This window comes from Diachasmimorpha longicaudata, chromosome 6, assembly GCF_034640455.1.
Source record: "Diachasmimorpha longicaudata isolate KC_UGA_2023 chromosome 6, iyDiaLong2, whole genome shotgun sequence".
In the NCBI taxonomy this organism is placed as follows: Eukaryota; Metazoa; Arthropoda; class Insecta; order Hymenoptera; family Braconidae; genus Diachasmimorpha; species Diachasmimorpha longicaudata.
In genome coordinates this window covers 5,692,285-5,709,409 of record NC_087230.1, presented here as the reverse complement: position 1 = coordinate 5,709,409, position 17,125 = coordinate 5,692,285, and the positions used below count along the sequence as shown (strand labels likewise).

Here is a 17,125-nt window from a genome sequence, read left to right as displayed (position 1 = left end):
AGCATAAGTTTTAACATCGGGTATAACCCGAAGTCTTCCCCCTCCCTTCTTCGCGCATGCGTAATTTCAGGATATTACCACGTTACCAACATGAAGGGCGAAGGGAGGGGAGACTTCGGGTTATACCCGATGTTAAAACTTATGCTGACTTTAGAATAATAGGGGAGCTTGCTGACGCTTATGGAACGATAATATCGTAATATCTTACCAACAGGCACGTTCACCATCGTAGTTTATGCGCCACCGCTACGAAATTTTGCGGTTGAAGCCACTTCATAAGCGTCGGCAATCTCCGCCTTTACTACGTTACTACGAGAGAGTACTACACTTGGCGCCAATTTTTAAACATGGATTGGTTATCCGCTGCAGTTTAGATGAAGATTTTATTGAAGTGGCATCGGGAATGATCAGGTCAGTTTGATGATAGATATCATTTCAAATAAATCTAAAAACCAAGTGCTTAGAGATCATTTTTCAATTACAAGCTGTACGTTTGCGCTTCAAACTCACTCACACTAATGAAAGAAACTAATCAAGGAGAAGTTAACGACTTATCGTAAGAAGGTTCGATATGATATCCATACACGGAATATCGCTCTAGTATAATCCGATAAGCAATTTTTAATCAATATTTCCCAGGTCGATATTTTTTGTATGCTGAATGAAGTCTCAATACTATTTTATATCGATTTGTTTGACATCAATATTTCTCGGCTGAATATATCCGCCTCTGGAGGTCGGGGATTTCCCCATTCGACCCGAGGTAATGTGCCAATGGGTGGTAAATGATTGCAATAAAATCATCCCATAAATTCAGTTTGTCAGACGAAATATTTATCTGCCAAGTAATCAATGCGCAAATGACAGTTGTGTTTCAACGTGTGGTAGTGTTGAACTGCTGGAAAAACTCTGGCATATGATCCTTCTTATAGACCCTGCGATTCAAATGCTCCTGATGCAATCTCTGCTGCTGCGCCAGTCTCAGATTTTCCTCCGCAATTTGTTTGTTGATTTGCCTTAAAATATATCAGCAGAGATCATACACGTGTAGCCTTCCAATCCTAAATAGCGCTAATAGCATTACACTGTCAACTCAACTGAATCGAATATCTAATTTGGTCGATATCTATAGATATGTATAAATCACAAAATCCTGGGCGTGAAAAACGCGCGCGTTAACTATCAGAAGTTTGTGTTCAGTTAAGCATACAAAGCTACGTACAGTCTCTTTTTATCCATCTCTCGTTGGTAAAGCTCACCAGCTCGGGCATTGCCCTCCATTAGTCTGTCCCACTCTTCGTTCCTGCGCCTCTCCTCTAATTTCAGCCTCTGCAATAGTCAACAAACGTCATCACCAAAATTTTTTTCCCAGACTGATGACCCACTGTCCCCTTTTCGAAGAAAAAAATATCTAATATTGTAAGACTAAGTTTGACTCTCAAACTTTCTTACTTTGCTTCAAATCAACCACTACAATAGTCCCCTCTGTTCCAAGTGCATAAAATAATACATTATGCAACAAGTGCGGTAAAGATTTTCTGGCGAGTGTGAGGGGTGGGAGACAAGCAGCAGACGCATTTCATAATCAAACGACCGAGAAAATCTATACCCCACTTGCTTCATGAAGAATTGTCCTAGCCAATGTACGCAAATCCCCATTTACCGCACGGAGTGATGTGCCAAATATTTTTGACACATTGAGACAAGGATTTTCATCGTGGAAGCAAACAACGTCGACGAATTTTTCATACAAATCACTTGCTCCTCGGATCGTGATTTTTCAATCCGACAAACTCGACTCCTTTATTTGTTTCCAAGGAAACTATCGGAAATTATTCGATAATTGGGGAGCTCTTGTGGGATTACACGTGATAATTCCACTTTCAGTTCACTCAACCTGAATTTCCTCCATCTGTCGCGACTGCTCACTCCGTATGGCCTCGAGCTCGTGCAAGGTCATGCCCTTGTATCTCTCAGCGAGAACTCGATGGGGACCACGGCTGCTCTCCGCCTGTTCCTTCGCTTCCGTCAGGAAGTCACCGGTCACGTGATTGTATATCTCAGCGCGTTTGTCCTCCTCGTCCTTGAAATTCTCGGTGCGTTTCCGCCACTCCTGCTCCTCTGCCTTAAACAGATGAGCCAAAATGATGACAGGGAATCCATCACATTGTCATGAGGTCCAGGTTTTCGCGAATTTATTATTGAATTTTTGGGGGAATTTACTAGTTTGCGATTGAATTGAGCGTTCGCCTCCTGGAGATGCCTTCGGCACTCCAGCTCCATCCGCTCCAGCATGCTGGCTCGTTTGTCTCGGGAGAGGATGAGATTCTCGTGAGCTTCGTCCGTGTTTCTGCGCTCACTTTCGATGGCTCGTCGTTCGTGAACTTGCTGCATCAGCCAGGCTTGCATTTGCTCTTTCTGGAGCTTCAGACGATCCGCCTGGTGCGGATCCTCACCCTCGAATCTGGAAGAATTTGTTCATTAGGATTGCATTAGGAGAAGTTAAGAATTTTAATTACTACTGCTGCATTAAATTGCTTTGGTTGGTAGCAAAATGTAACGGAAATTTACAGATGGTCTCGGAAAATGAATATCTTTAATCGATAATCTTACTTTTGCGCTGATGCCAATCCAATCCTCGCATCATCGTCATCCACTCTGGCTGGCAATGATTTTCTCAATTGATCCGGATCATAGAGATCGAATTCCCGTCGATCTTGCGCACGTTGAAACACTTGCCGATAGTCATTAATCTCCTTATTCAACTTTCTTCGTTCCTGGTGAATAATTAACAATTAAAACTACGTCGTTAGATTTAGAAGGGGTGGAATAATTTACACCGAGGATGAAAGTATCGTGTAACGTTGCATCATGCCCTTGAATTTCCCTGTATTCTCAGTTTTATAATTAGACTTCTCCCGGGTGTGATATTGCACCCGAGGAGTTGAGCTTCGTGGAAGATTAGTCTTACGAGATTCAGTCTACACGAGTAAAAATTTCATTGAAATATCTCAGGTTTTATTTTGTAGGAAACAAGTGGATATTTGCTATGTGGATATTTACTCGGGATTAATTTTGTTCAATTGTGATTGGTAAATAGCGTTTATTTATGTCTACATTCATGAGAAAATTCAGAATACTTCAAAGACCCCAGAGGAAGAAATTTGGAAATAAACATTGAAAGAAAAAGCACATGCATATGGAGATTGAAGCATGCAGACGTACATGCAAATACATATATATACCTGCAAAATATATTTTGAACATTTTTAGACCATCTTGATTGCCACGAACCCGAAAAGAGGATTGAATTCTAATGAGAAAAATCACAAAAGTATTTTAGAGTGACTTGAGGACTGGAATCAAGAATCAAGAGGCTATCAATAGCAGAATTCTATAAATGAGTTGTATAACATTAGAAAAAATCAAGGGAAAAAATACAATTTTAGCTCAGTTCCGATAGAATTTTTTTAGAAGCCATCAGATATTTCTATTTAAATTTCCTCAATCACTCAATTTGGTCTATCAATTTTCTCCTCAGTCAGTGCGAGGATATTGTGAAATAGAGAAATATAGCGTGGCCTCGTTCGCGAGTGGAAGAAAATAAATGATAGCAATATAAATACGATAGACATGGAGTTTATCGTTTCACCTCTTCCTCTCTTTGCTCGAGTATAATCGCGAGTTGGCTGTTGCGCACTAGTGTCTCATCCAGCTGGTACTCTTTTTCTCGCTCCCGCTGACGCAGCTGTTCCTTCTCCACGATCTGCTTGTCCAGGAACTCTTTATCTATCTGCGCAGAATTTTTTTTACTGATACTTTACAAGGTTCATGGGAATTGTCAGGATTTAATGGCTCATGAGTCATAGAAACTGTGGGGTGAATGTTTCGGCAGTTGAGGGATTGACTTCTCGTTACGTAATTTGTATGAATTGTCAAGGTCAATTTTCGGAATTTTATCAGCAATTCGTGGTCAGAGCTGAAGATAAAACTTCATTCTCAGTTCGCCATTAGCTAGTGTTACTTCACTTGAAAAGTATTCGATTCTATTAAGTTGACATTTGCCATTAACGTAAAATTGAATGAACGTTCAAATCCAATTCCCGTACTTTTCTTCATTCTTTCCTATCCTGGAGTCCCCAAGGCCAGAAAGACGGGAATCGATAAAGCAAACAGTATAACTTGAATGATACGTTTGTGCAGCAAATAGAGATGATGTACATCCGGATAACATACCCCAATGCGTCTCACACGTGGATTGAAAATCCTCGATTTTCTGGCTTCTTCGATCTGCTTTTTCCTCTCAATGCACGCCGCGGTCTTGAGGTCTTCCTTGGTAGTCACCTGGAACTTGAGCATCTTCCGGGGAGTCTTTTAATCCTCAACGGACGGAAAATGTGGGAAATTCTCTGCTTCCGACCCCCCCGCACCTTCAACCACCCCAATGACAACTCAGTTATACTTGCGAATAAGGAAAAACAATTATTTCAAACTGTTTTATGAGAAAACATGGCGGCATGCTGTGAAGGAAGCGGAACAATTTCGAAAACTGTCGGTGCAACACGATGGTGGCATTATTTCACGAGGTGATCGTGTTACCATGGCAAGTTTGGCTTCCCCCATAAATGATGCGCAATTCGTGTTCCTACGACGCACACGATTCTAGGGGGGAATTTTTATGACTTTTTCGACATTCGTTGGCTTCAAGATCACGACCTCAATTGAATTTTGTATTCACAAACCGTTGAATAATTATTAAAGAGTTGGACAATTTTTTTAGCATATTTTGAAAGTTGAATTTACTTAATTGAGCAAAATTATTGATGTAAATTAATTTAACGATTTTTTTGAATGCTCTTTGTGAATTCTTTTCAGAGTGTTCTTTAATTTTTGTCTGAGCTACCCTCCGGTCGGTTCGGAAATGATTAATGAAAATATTAAGACACCGAAGACAGTCACCGGATGTACTTTATCGCCATCAGTTTTAAATAAATAAACAGACCCCTGGGATACGAATCGATTGAATGAAGACATTTTTTCTTTGTTCAGGGACCGCGTGGACTGGCACTTATATATGGGGATATTACCTGGGGATCAATACAAGGAAAAAAGCATTGGGAGAGGAAGCGTCGTCCCAACTGATCCGTTGTATTGCAACGAGGGTGATATTACGACTCGGTGATACAAGAATGGACAAAGAAAAGATGGGGAACTAAATAAGAAACGTGAGATAACGTGAGTGGCATCGCGTGATACATCGGACGTGAAATATCGTCAATCGATATGTGCCCTTGCATTGAAAAATTTTAGGGAGTGACTTTTATGGGTTTAGGGGCTCATGAAAATTCAACGGTCTCAGTATTGAGGGCTCTTGGAGTTGAGCCAACTAAATTTCTAATTTTAATGGTGGAAAAAATGCAAACTAAACGCGTAAAATTTTTTATTGAGGGGAATTAATGAAATTATTGGGAAACCGCGATTTTTCAAGTTTATAACCCTCTCAAGGTAAAGGCTAGTGTCAAGATGGCTGAGTAACATTGGCCACAGAAGTGTTGGGTTTTATTAGTTGAAGTCAAACATTCTTTCTGGTACAAATAATTTTTTTTGAAATTTTTGCAAATTATTGAGTGTCTTGTAATCTTAAGAAATGAAAAATTTAGTTTACTGCAAGTGCTTGGCATCTACAAATACATTTGACAAATTCGAGGGATGTGTCAGAAAAAAGTCGACATTTCGGATGATTTTTCAAAATTTTTTTTGAAATAACGCTCATTTGCCCTTGCAATAGAACGTTTAAGGGAGTAACTTTTATGAGTTTCTGGGGCATATGGAAATCCAAAGGTTTCGGTTTCGTGGGCTCTTGGAGATGAGCCAATGTGTTTTTAAATTTTAATGCTCGAAGAAATGCAAATTAAACCCATAAAATTTTTTATTGACTGGCGCGTTCATAAAATTATTGAGAAAATGCAAGTTTTCAAGTTTATGTTCTTCTCACGATAAAAAATAGTGTCTTCAAGACATCTTGAAGACATTGGACATGGAGATGTGTTTTACTGGTTGCAATAAGACGTTCTTCCTGTCTACACACGAAGGAAGAAGACAATAATTCTATTTCCTGAAGTTCTTGACTGATTTATAGCGATACGAAATTAAGCATTTAATTTATTACAAATGGTGATCAGTTGAAAAAAATTGACAATGTGATTGCAAGCGTCAGGGGGTCGTAAAGATGCCCAGAAATTTCCAGAATGCTCTGCGACTTTGATGAGCTTTTGGGACTCAATCAATCAATTATCAATATTCAATATTTCCACTACTGTGTGATCTTTCACCGGAGCCCAAAATAAATGTAACTTTAACATTGAAGCAAATTAATTCCTATAAATTTAGTATTCCACGTGATTCACAAAATTATTCACATATCTCAATTTTTCCAATTTACGAGGTGAAAATGTCTCGTTTCAGTTAAAATAAGAAATAAATTGAAAATTGGACTGATAACTAATGATCAACATCCGCATACACATTTGGCAAATCTATTAAACGCGTCAGCAAGACGTCAACACCTCCAGTAATTCCTGAAAAAAAACGTCAAAATTTCTCGTCGAGATGATAGCAAAATTATGTACCAACTCCAGTTGTCACCATTATTCTTCCACGCGCATAAATATCACGCGATCCATTGCGAGGTGTCGCCCACGCTTCACCGAGGAATTAATAATTTTGCATCACTTCACTCGGCCAGCAATTATCCAGCGATGTACAAAATAAAAACTTGACTTGGCAAAGCGCGACTGGGTAACACGTGCTCCACCAGTGCATAGTTAGAACTGTCACGTCTCAGTGATTAAAGTGCAACTCACACAAATTCATGTTTGCAATGCTGAGGGTATCGGACAGCGGTTTTCAGACCCGGGAGAGATATGATTGAGACCTTGTGGCAATGTCGGGGGGACACGACTCAATATCACGAGAATTATTCGAGAAATTGTTCAATTTAATAATTTCATAGGGAACGTGGGGGAAAGATAATGCAGACAGAGAAAAGTTCGATAAAAGTTGCCTAAGAAGTTCGGAATATCCAAACTCCAATTTTCAAGTCGAAAAGAGATAAATATTTCAATCATAATTATGTGGAAAATCTCCGTCCTCGGTTATTGGAGAATTCTTCATCGAGCCACTCGAAAGATGTCGAAATTTTCTAGTCTGATCAAGCACGTCGATAACCACTCGTAACACAATAGTATTTGCTCTCCACAATTCCACTGTTATCGGTCGCTAAAAAAAAGTCAACAAGTTCAAGGTCGTAGCAGAATGAAAGCTGATATTTACGGGGATGAAACTCGCGAACTGGGTCAACAGTAAGGCCTCCCACGCGCAACATCACTGACCCGATAAATTCCAGAAAACTAGTGTGCACAATGGTCAAGTCCATAGCCTGCACGTAGAGAAATTTCTGGTAAAAATTATCCCTGTGTCGGAAACTTGTATTTCCGTAAATGTTTTATAGATAAACATCTAATTTTATTTTTCGTACAAATTACTCTTTAGTTGAAGTGGTAAAGGGTATTTTAAGAAATTTTTTATGTCTAAGTGTCTCATTTTATTTTCTTTTCGAGAAATATTGCCCTGACGGGAATATATCTTTGTACTTTTTATTTAAATTTCCATAAAAATTCAAGTTCTGATTAGCAAATTTTATGCTGTCGGTACAATACGTTCTATCAATCGTTGGTTCTGTACTTTTTATTCTACCGAAGCTGCGATTATTTTTCCTGCTCTGGAAGGGTAAAATCCATCAACCAAACCCATAATCTTCATCATAATCTAAATAAAAATGCCTACACAAAAAGGGTGACTCTCTCAGTTTGAAAGGAAACAAAACTGGAAAACGAGAAGTTCATAATCGACGATCGACACTTTCGCGTCTCGTTATCGCAAATAAATTCAAAGCCATCGGCATGTGCATATAAAATATCGTTCGAGTATGAATAATAGTGTCTAGATGCTTGCATCAAAGTGGACTACGTAAAGCTGCGGAGGATGCATGGCCTCCCGAGGCGGCTGTGAATTATCACGTTTTGAAGTTCAAGGATAACTTCGTGCGTCACACAGTGCAGATCTGGCACCTGTAGTCCGTAGAGAAATATTTGGGAGTGGCGAAGTGCATTTTTGGTGCTAAAAAAAACTCTGGATTCTAACGTTGCACATCGTAACGCTGCAATTAATCTGGAAACAATCATCTAATAATAATCACAGTCAATCAAAATGACCGAGAAGTTCTTTAAAATACTTTGATGATAAAACAAACAAACGAATTCGTTTATTTGTTAATGTACAAAATACATTAATGTAAATACAGGATAAATTCAATGACTGTGAACATCTTAAATTAAGCCGCTTAATTTAATCCACGAGGGTATTGATACTCCTAAACAACGTCCGAGAAATTATTCTGCGTCAAATTAAAAGGTAAATTTATGATGGTCAGATGTTTGCGTCAAGTGAATGTTGTTAATCAGTGGATGAATATTTGTATTGACAATAATAATTTGTCGTTGAATGGAACGGTACGTTTGAATCACTGGCACGTTATACTGATGTTTGAACAATTTCTTTGTCCGTTGCCAAGTAAAATTGTTATTCTTGGCTCGGGATTTTGATTTCGGAGATGAGAGAAGACAAGGCAGAGTCAAGTTGTTGAGAATATTTCGTGCGTTAATCGCATAAATATCCCGAGTAGTTGGCAGGAAGTATTGGCCAGGTCAGTGGTGGGATTTTATTTTAATGATTCTCAGAATAATCGCATTGATATTCAGTCATCACGCGACAGAGGCAATGACCAATTAAAATTTTTTGTCAACAAAACAGGTGTCAATAAGGCAAAATTAAAGAACAATGTTGGGCTAGCCTCTCATTGCTTACTCGGACGACATTTCATTCGTCATCGATCCGATCAATAATGTCATGAATTCATGAATAAATCCTAGGGAACGCGGAATGAAAAACAATTATCCGAAGGTTTTGAAGGCCATATCTCGCATGATGCAATGTGATGATTATTGGTTATTCAAAGAGTTTATCTCAGATTCCCGATAAGGAAAATTATTGTGAACATTCTAAAAATCAATTTTTCATTTTTTCTGATCTATTGAAAGGTTTACATACCCACAGTTTCTCGTGTGCGTCAAGTGCTCGTTTCCCGCTCACAAAGGATTTTATTATATTATCCTGATTTTTTATTGACTCTATTGTTTTATTCATGTTGTCAAGTGCTCATCGTGCAACTAGACAATCAATGACGTATTAATTTTTCCCATTGTTAAATTCCTCAAATTTTACTAAGAATTAATTATGGTCTTACTTTTCCGGATTCGTTACGGAAAATTCAGATAATAATTTTCTACAATTCAGACTGAGAATCGTCCGCTTTGTGCAGTTAAATGCCGCTACTAATTACCCATCTTCCGGAAGACTTAGACACTGACTCTTTAATTGAACTCAATGACCATTAACTTCATTAATTCTCGCACTCCCATTCATTAATAAAACCACTTGGATAATTTTTTTTCAAGGAATGAAACGCAAGAACTACTCTCGGGTGCTTAATCAAGGGAGATTGACAAAGGAAAGCTCCGTAAAAATTCTGTAATTTTACTGGACCTTCCGTAATGTTCATCAGACCTAAAATTACATATTTAAAAATTATGAACTTTTATTTACCCATATTCTCACATCCAAATTCCTACTCCTCCAATTGTATTGAACCTTCTCCCTCGTCTGTGTGCTCTCCCAGGAAAACCTCGGAAGTTGGCAAGAAATTGGGACAATCCAAGTCCCAGTGACCTAGGTCAACCTCCCATGCAGCTCATCCCCTCTCCGCCCCTCCACATCAGATTCAAAACAGCTTGAAATAACAATCACCAAAAACATTTAAACAGCAGTTCAAAACAGCAACAATAAGAATTTTAAAAAATAGTCACCTTTAATCGCATTGTTCTTGTCAGTCATGTACTCATCCGAGATAGAGCACGTGTCAGGATGCAAAGTGCACAGTTCCTCTCCCTCCCCCAGCGAAAGTGCAGCATTCCGTGCTGTTGCGACCTTGAGTATGCAACCGTGAAGTGAAGAAATGTGCGAAGGAAGACAAACAAGCCCTCGGGATGTCGTGTTAAAGAATCACCCAGATTATTAAATAAATAAAAAAAAAGTTACTGCCAATCGTTGCAGGAATTTTCACCAGTCGCTTTGATAAAGTGGAAAAAAACCATTGCGCCTGCGCGTCGCGGGGTGACGTCACACGTGCAGAGAAGTTTCAGCTGCGAGTTGCCTAGAGTAGGAGAGTTCCAACAGTGGGGAAATGTCTCGAGAACAGGCAGAGGGAGTTGGATACAAACGCCGGTTGTGCCAGACACTCAGTCTCGCCGCGTAACCCGTGCTGATAGTGCACAAATACCAATTTCGTTGGACAAAATAATAGTGAAGTGTTGCGAGACAACAGGGGAGATAAATCTCCAGTGGCGTACATTGACATCCAATTGACGAATTAAGATTTATTTTGGGATTAATCGATTCAGATTTCCCATTTCTGGTGGAGGCGTTAGTTCATGTGGCGTCGGAGGGAAGAATAAAATTTTTTTTTACTTTGCAAAGACAGTTTTGACGAAGGGACAGGACGAGAGTGAGAGTAGAATTGTTGGAGTGCATTTGTTATTGACTTGGGGACGCGAAAACCGAGAGGGATATCGAACAGCCCCCGGGGTTCAACCTCCCACCACTGGGTGCGCGCTCTCGCGGATATTTCTGTCTCCCTCGCACATCCCTCTGTGTATTTTTTTTCAGTCGATGAGAGGAGACTAAGAGGGTGAGCTGGGGCGAATTGCATTGTTCCGGGCTGCGGGCTCGGGGGTTGAATTGTGCGAGTTTGGGGGGAGCTTGCGACAGTGGGGACATTTTGGGTGATTAATTTTTTGGAGGAATTTTGTTTTGGGTGAGGGCGAGGGACGGAGGGGACGCACACGGCTATTGTTGCACCTGCGGGTCTCATCTTCGCGTCGGGCTTTTGCAATCTTAGACCGGTTCGTTTGGTGCCAGGTGCTCAACACTCGGTTGCCACATCTTCAGGAGAAATAAGAGGGAGATTTTTTTGTTTTCAAGACTTTAAGGCTTCATATATGACTGGGATGATGCTGGACTAGGGTTGAAAGAACTGATTGAAGTTGGTCATTGTGGTGAAGTGAGGGGGCTGTAAGGGGTGATAAGTGTGGAGGGATTTTTTGGAGACTATGAGATAATGAGTTGCTCGGTGAAGATATCCAGCAAGGGCTGGTGTGGATCCCAGAGGAGAATTGCTTCTCTACCGGAGGAAACTACTGGGGGGGTTCAGGGGGCTAGTGCAACGGGAGGATTGGCCTGCCAGAATGCTAAGATTGGACAGCCACCGAGATGCGTTAAGCCGATTGCTGTGAAGAAGGGAGAGGACACTGCCAAGCTGTTGAAGTATATTGATGATAATGTTATTGGGAAGAATGGAACCTTCTTCGGACCATTCGGACGCAGGAAAGGTAAGATTCCTTGGGAGCTGATTGTAATGGTGGAGATTATCTTGTGGGGGTGAGTGTTTCTGGGGAGGGAGAGGGTTTAGGGGAATTTTTTGTAGGACGTTATTTGTGGAGAATTTCAAGGGCTGCAAGAAAGGTCTTGAGAGAAATTTTCGTAAACTGCGTCTATTCGGAGGTATTTTGTATAAAATCGAAGACGGTTTTGGTTATTGTCTTGTTTTAAGAAAATTTACGTGTGGATTTGGAAATATCTTTAGTGGATCAGCATTTAGGGAAAATTTGTATGGGACATTTCCACACGAAATTTTGGGAACTATAGACAAGGGGAATATTTTCACCAGGGAATTTGAATAATTACCACGAAAACTTCAATATTCCTTACGATAAATTCTTTTCATCTTGATGATTATTTCGAAAAAATCATATAAATTTCATCCCTCATTTCCCAGCTATTTTCAAAATAACCTGCACATGAATCCGCGTTATCTCCAATTATCGCGCCAGTAAAAAATTCCATTTCGGCGATAAAAACCTAATACCACCAGAAACTAAAACAATAGATTCGCATGACAAACTCGAGCCCTGGAGAACTTCCTCATGAATGAAAAAGACATTATCGATTTCTTTGCACTGATCAATGCGATGATTTATGATGTTTCATGTTAATGATTGCTTTGACACACATGACCGGATGGTTTTTTTCCTGTATCTGTAACTCGACACCAAACCGGACGCCAGTAATTAAACTGCGTTATCTGAGTCATTACGTAAGCCGAGAGATTCAGTACATATTTTGTTATTGTTAAGAAACAATACTTTGTCTGATCAGCTGTGGATATGGCAGACAGTACGGCGGCAGTGAACAACGGCTATTGGTCAACAGAATATTGTCCTATATTTCGAGTGCTATCAGTCGTGGAATTACTGGTCATTCCGAGATAGCCTTCTTTCTGAAAGTATCTATTTTTTTCTCATAAAAATTCCATCCAAATGATGATTAATTTAATTCAATTAAATGGCTTCCGTGAAATAACTCGTTATAGAACTTTTATTCCAATTAACACTTAAGCTTCATTTATTTTTCATTCTCGTGAAATAATTCTTTCAATTTCAATAACTATTTTTTATTACAGAAAGTGATTTTATAAATTAAAAAATAAGTTATCGTTTCAATTCAACTTCCATTTTTTATTGATCTCGTGAATAAATAATTTATTTGAATTGAATAAAAGAATAACAATGCGATTAAAATTTGATTCTTTTTATCGAAAGAAATCTAATTAAATTAAACTAAATAGTTCTTTAATATAAACCACAATTCTAAGAATTAAATCAAGTGTTTATTGATTGAAGCAATCGATTGACGTGAAATAATTTAGAAATTAAATTCATCCAATTAACATCTTGTCAAATGCATATTCGGTCTTTGGCAATTGGTTATTGCTCTCCGTTACAATATTTAACATCATAATAACGTCAGGAAAATTTTCAATATTTTTTTTCACCATGTGATGCATCAGTCAGTATCCCTGTCAAGATGCAACAGTTGCATAGTCATTAATCGCTCGAAAAAATGTTGAATTACAGCTGGTGGTTGCAATCCTCGTTTGGTAGGTCCATGTGCGAGTTGTATTGCATAACCCGCGTATTACAGTAGACTGCAGGGCGCCGCCAGTTGTACAGTGGGACTTTCCTTATTGGTTGGAATCGCGCCTCTCTCAATTTTTTTCCTCTGTTTTTTTCATCCTCTCTCTCCCTCTCTCTCTTACTTCGACAGCCCCCCACCACCACTTGACGATAATACCCGATGGAAAGATACGAGCAACTGCTGAGGTGATCGCTTTTGAATTTGTTCTGCATGATAAGGCGCATTCCATTTTTTCAAGTCGTTTTTTTTTACTTTGCGCATATCAATTTTTACGATTTTGTTTTCCGTTTTGGGAATGCGGGAACTAATAGTTCTGAAGATTTATGAATGTTGCAGGGGGAATTTATTTGTTTGGTCGATTGTTTATTCACGAATGTCCTTCACTGACTTTGCATTTTTAATTAAAGAGTAAATTGTTCGATAATTTTTCGTTATTGGAGTTCAATTTAATTTCGTAATTATGGTGAATTTCATTTTGTTTTAGTGAATTATGCAAAATGTAGAGGAAAATCGTTGGTGAAGGTTCTTATATGCACCCGATAATTGCGAACTATTAGTGTAATTATTGCGGAATATTCCAAGATCTAATGACTCAATCTATTTTCACCCATGCATTTAGTTTTATGTCTCTGTTTGCCTCTTCTCCACACTAACTTACAAAATAATTGGCCGCACGGCATCAAATTGCGGTAAATTATCATCAACGGTTGCATTAAAAAAATGTTATCTTCAAATTTCAAATTTTACTAGGAATTTTTCAATACGCGGCAATTTCATTGCTCGTTTTACGACTGAGAGGGTTTTTCTTGAGATTTTATTGCATCCCATCATTGTCCACTCCGGATTTTCACAGACGGCAATGTTCGGATCGAACCAGTTTTGCATCGACCGATTAGATTCAAGTGGTTTTCCTTGACCTACAATTGAATGTTGTCCCTTGCTTGGCCGTTATAATTATTCCATTCCTCGAGAAACAGATCTTGTCATCCGTCGTGTTCTTTTGCGCCATTATTCTGCACAACTGTTCAAAATATTTTTACATTTTCAAAGTCCACTGTTAGAAAATGGCGCTTCACATTTCGGCTAAAAGGTCTAGCATAATTACATTGTGAACAAGACTTCTTGGATATATTTTAAGCGGTAATTTTACGATATTTTTCGTTTCGTAATTTTTAATTGTCGTAGTTTCATTATTTCATCATCTGCAGTTTAAAACAACTTAATAAAAAATAAAAAACATAATTGAACACGCGATTCTGCGACTCCCGATATTGAAATTTTCCGTGAAATGGGACTGAAATTCCTAATAGTATTTTTATTCTCTCGTTATTCATTAGATTTAATGAATTCGATCAGCGGAAAATACTTCGAGTAATCGTCTTGTTAATTTGCAGACGAAATTGTATTTGTTAACAAACGCACCTGCGCTGTTATCACAAAAAAATTGACCGACAAATCTGGAATATTGTCGACACACGATGTTTAAAGAGCATCGAGATGAAAAAAACGATTGTGTTTGTAAACGTCGAGCTCGGGTAAACGTCGGGTGCAAATTCCATTGGCCGTGCGAGAAGGCGCATTAACCCCGCGCCCGAGTGATTCATTTTGATCTCAAATTAAAAAAAAAATTGTCAAAAATATCTTCTCGATGAATGACACCCGGATCGATTTCACAATTTTATTTTACGATTGTGGAGGTTGGCTTCACCTCCCTCGGCATGCGTTAGAGATAAATTCCGAAATTTCTCGAGCTACCAAAATCAGACAGATCTATTTTGAAAGTCATTCACGTCATTGGAGTCGAATATAAATCAAAATCCCAATAAAAGCGAGTAAAGTTCCATTAAAAAGTTTCCAAATTCTGAATTTTCCTTCAAGTTAAACTAAAAATTAACATTATTGCTATTTCATTCATATTTTCAGTCATTCATCTATTAATTGTTCCACGACAATATTTAAAAAATATCCCCCCTCCAGCTAAATATAGTAACAATATAAATAATAGCAAAACCAATAGTGAGAATAATAATTGACCGACGATATCCACGGAAAAAAAACAATATCCCTCCGAATTTAGCATAATGAATTAACCAATAATGTTAATTATGTTAAGTGCCACGTGAGGTCGAGAGATCGGTACACACTTCAATCATATCTGTCTGCCAGTGTGTCTGTTTCTCATCCATAAATTATCTTTGTACTCCATAAACACCGCTTTGAAGATTCTGATTTATTTGTTATTGCGCGAGGGGAAGTTAAACACGAGGGATAAATAACAATTGAGAACAATACGGTCATTATAAATGCGATAAAAAATCGATACAAACCTGATGTGAGTGACACACATGCGTGTCAACCCAGACAAGAGTCACCATGCGCCGCGTGATAAAGGCCGGATTTCATCAAGCAAAACAAGATAAAATTGTCGAGGTATATTAACCTCTTCCACCACATGTACCCGATTGTAATCAATCTTCTGGCTATTTTGTGATTATGAATGATTGACTGAGCACTTCAACAATAGTTGCCGGTGGAAAAATTGTCGCCAACGAGTCTTGTAAAGGTCTCGATCGGGTCTCAAGATATTTATGGCGTTATCAGGGAAATAAAAAAGTCAATAACGAAGATTTTTTGGTAACATTTTTTTATTTTGTTTATTGAAGTGTTATTTACCGTTCAATTAATTTACTTTCATTTTGTAAACTATTTGTGACTGTTATCACTAACGTAAATACGCAATCTTGGTCACTGCTTGATTTTAGAATAACAATGATTTTGCTAAAACGAGGGTAATTCCAAAAGTGATTAGTTGTGCAGTTTTCTACATTATCGACGCGTCGGCCATACTGGAAAAATTACGAATTTTCCGCTGTCTCATGTAAGTTCACGTATAACCGAAAACTTTAAAAATTACTCTCATTGTTGCAGTTTCTATAGGTTATCACAGATTTGACAGATCATTTTGCAAAAAATCATCAGATTTTACTTTTAAAAATTCTTTAACTATCCGATAAAAACCTCAAGGCTGTTGGCTCGAGAGAGTCACGTTAAAAATTTTCACACTCTGGACTCATATTCCGCAAAACATTATTTGAAATAAAAACTTCTGCCAATGCACTGTTCGACTCGGAAATATAAAATCAGAATATTTTCTTCTCTGACTGCTGGTTAAGTGGGGGATAATAATTCTCGGTATTTTATAGCCCCTGAGGCACACAATTGCGATAAATATCCCATCAGTGTAGGAAAAAAAGTATTGAATTGTATGAAATCGCTTAGTCGTCAAGTCCTTGTCAGTCGTGTGTCCTTCGGTTAAATAAAAAAAAATGAAGTGCATTGGAACTCGTACGAAGGTGAACGAAAGTTATTGGAGGTGAGTGATTTTCCACTGCGGAAAATTCTCGGTGGATTCACGTGCCAAAGTCTCGTGTTCAGCCGCAAATATTTCGGGTGTTTTATTATCCCGAATGGCTGAACGAGTGAGGAAGTTACTCAAGCGAGTTTTTACGATCCACCGGTCGAGAGTTGAGTACATTCTAACGGTTCCAATGAAGCTAACGCCTCTTCCAGAGATACAATATCAGCTCCATTGGATCCGAATGAAAATTTAAGTATTTGTCTTTCATTTGTACCAAGAACGGCACGCGAGCCAGTTATGGACAGACTAACAGACATGAGGTGATTCATACGCGAGTATGAACAATCAGCGTGGTCGAAAATATAGATAAGAGAATGAAATCGAGTTCATCAATTCATGAATAAAATTTTCCTGGGGCTGATGACGTGCGATGACTAGAGAACCGTGATATTAGCCAGTGCAGGTTGTGCAGATTATGATGGTATTTTTAATCGGGAATTTAATTGGAGCCACATAAACACGACTCTGGCGCCAAATAGACCAAAATAAAAAACTTAT

At 38.6% G+C, this 17,125-nt stretch overlaps 2 protein-coding genes across 4 annotated transcripts in view; one reads left to right on the top strand and one right to left on the bottom strand.

Moving 5' to 3' along the window:
* Positions 1 to 293: 293 nt before the first annotated feature.
* On the bottom strand, positions 294 to 10,236 carry LOC135163406 (RIB43A-like with coiled-coils protein 2). 3 transcript variants are annotated; one of them, XM_064122813.1, is made up of 10 exons: positions 9,984 to 10,236; positions 9,724 to 9,907; positions 6,630 to 8,243; positions 4,237 to 4,430; positions 3,653 to 3,793; positions 2,614 to 2,777; positions 2,224 to 2,464; positions 1,898 to 2,125; positions 1,223 to 1,329; positions 294 to 1,016 (listed from the first exon to the last, which is right to left on the bottom strand). In XM_064122813.1, the coding sequence occupies exons 4-10, from the start codon at positions 4,357 to 4,359 to the stop codon at positions 875 to 877; spliced, it is 1,146 nt and encodes a 381-aa protein (XP_063978883.1). In that variant the 5' UTR covers positions 4,360 to 4,430; positions 6,630 to 8,243; positions 9,724 to 9,907; positions 9,984 to 10,236; the 3' UTR covers positions 294 to 874. The 3 variants fall into 3 exon arrangements, with proteins under 3 accessions (XP_063978883.1, XP_063978882.1, XP_063978884.1); XM_064122812.1 differs by having other exon boundaries at positions 6,630 to 8,229; XM_064122814.1 differs by lacking the exon at positions 6,630 to 8,243.
* Positions 10,237 to 10,392: 156 nt separating this feature from the next.
* Positions 10,393 to 17,125, top strand: part of LOC135163400 (uncharacterized) — a 43,016-nt gene continuing 36,283 nt past the window's right edge. Inside the window, exon 1 of the mRNA XM_064122799.1 lies at positions 10,393 to 11,564. Coding sequence (XP_063978869.1) covers positions 11,294 to 11,564 — 271 coding nt within the window. The 5' untranslated portion in view covers positions 10,393 to 11,293. The remainder of the gene's footprint in view (positions 11,565 to 17,125) is intronic.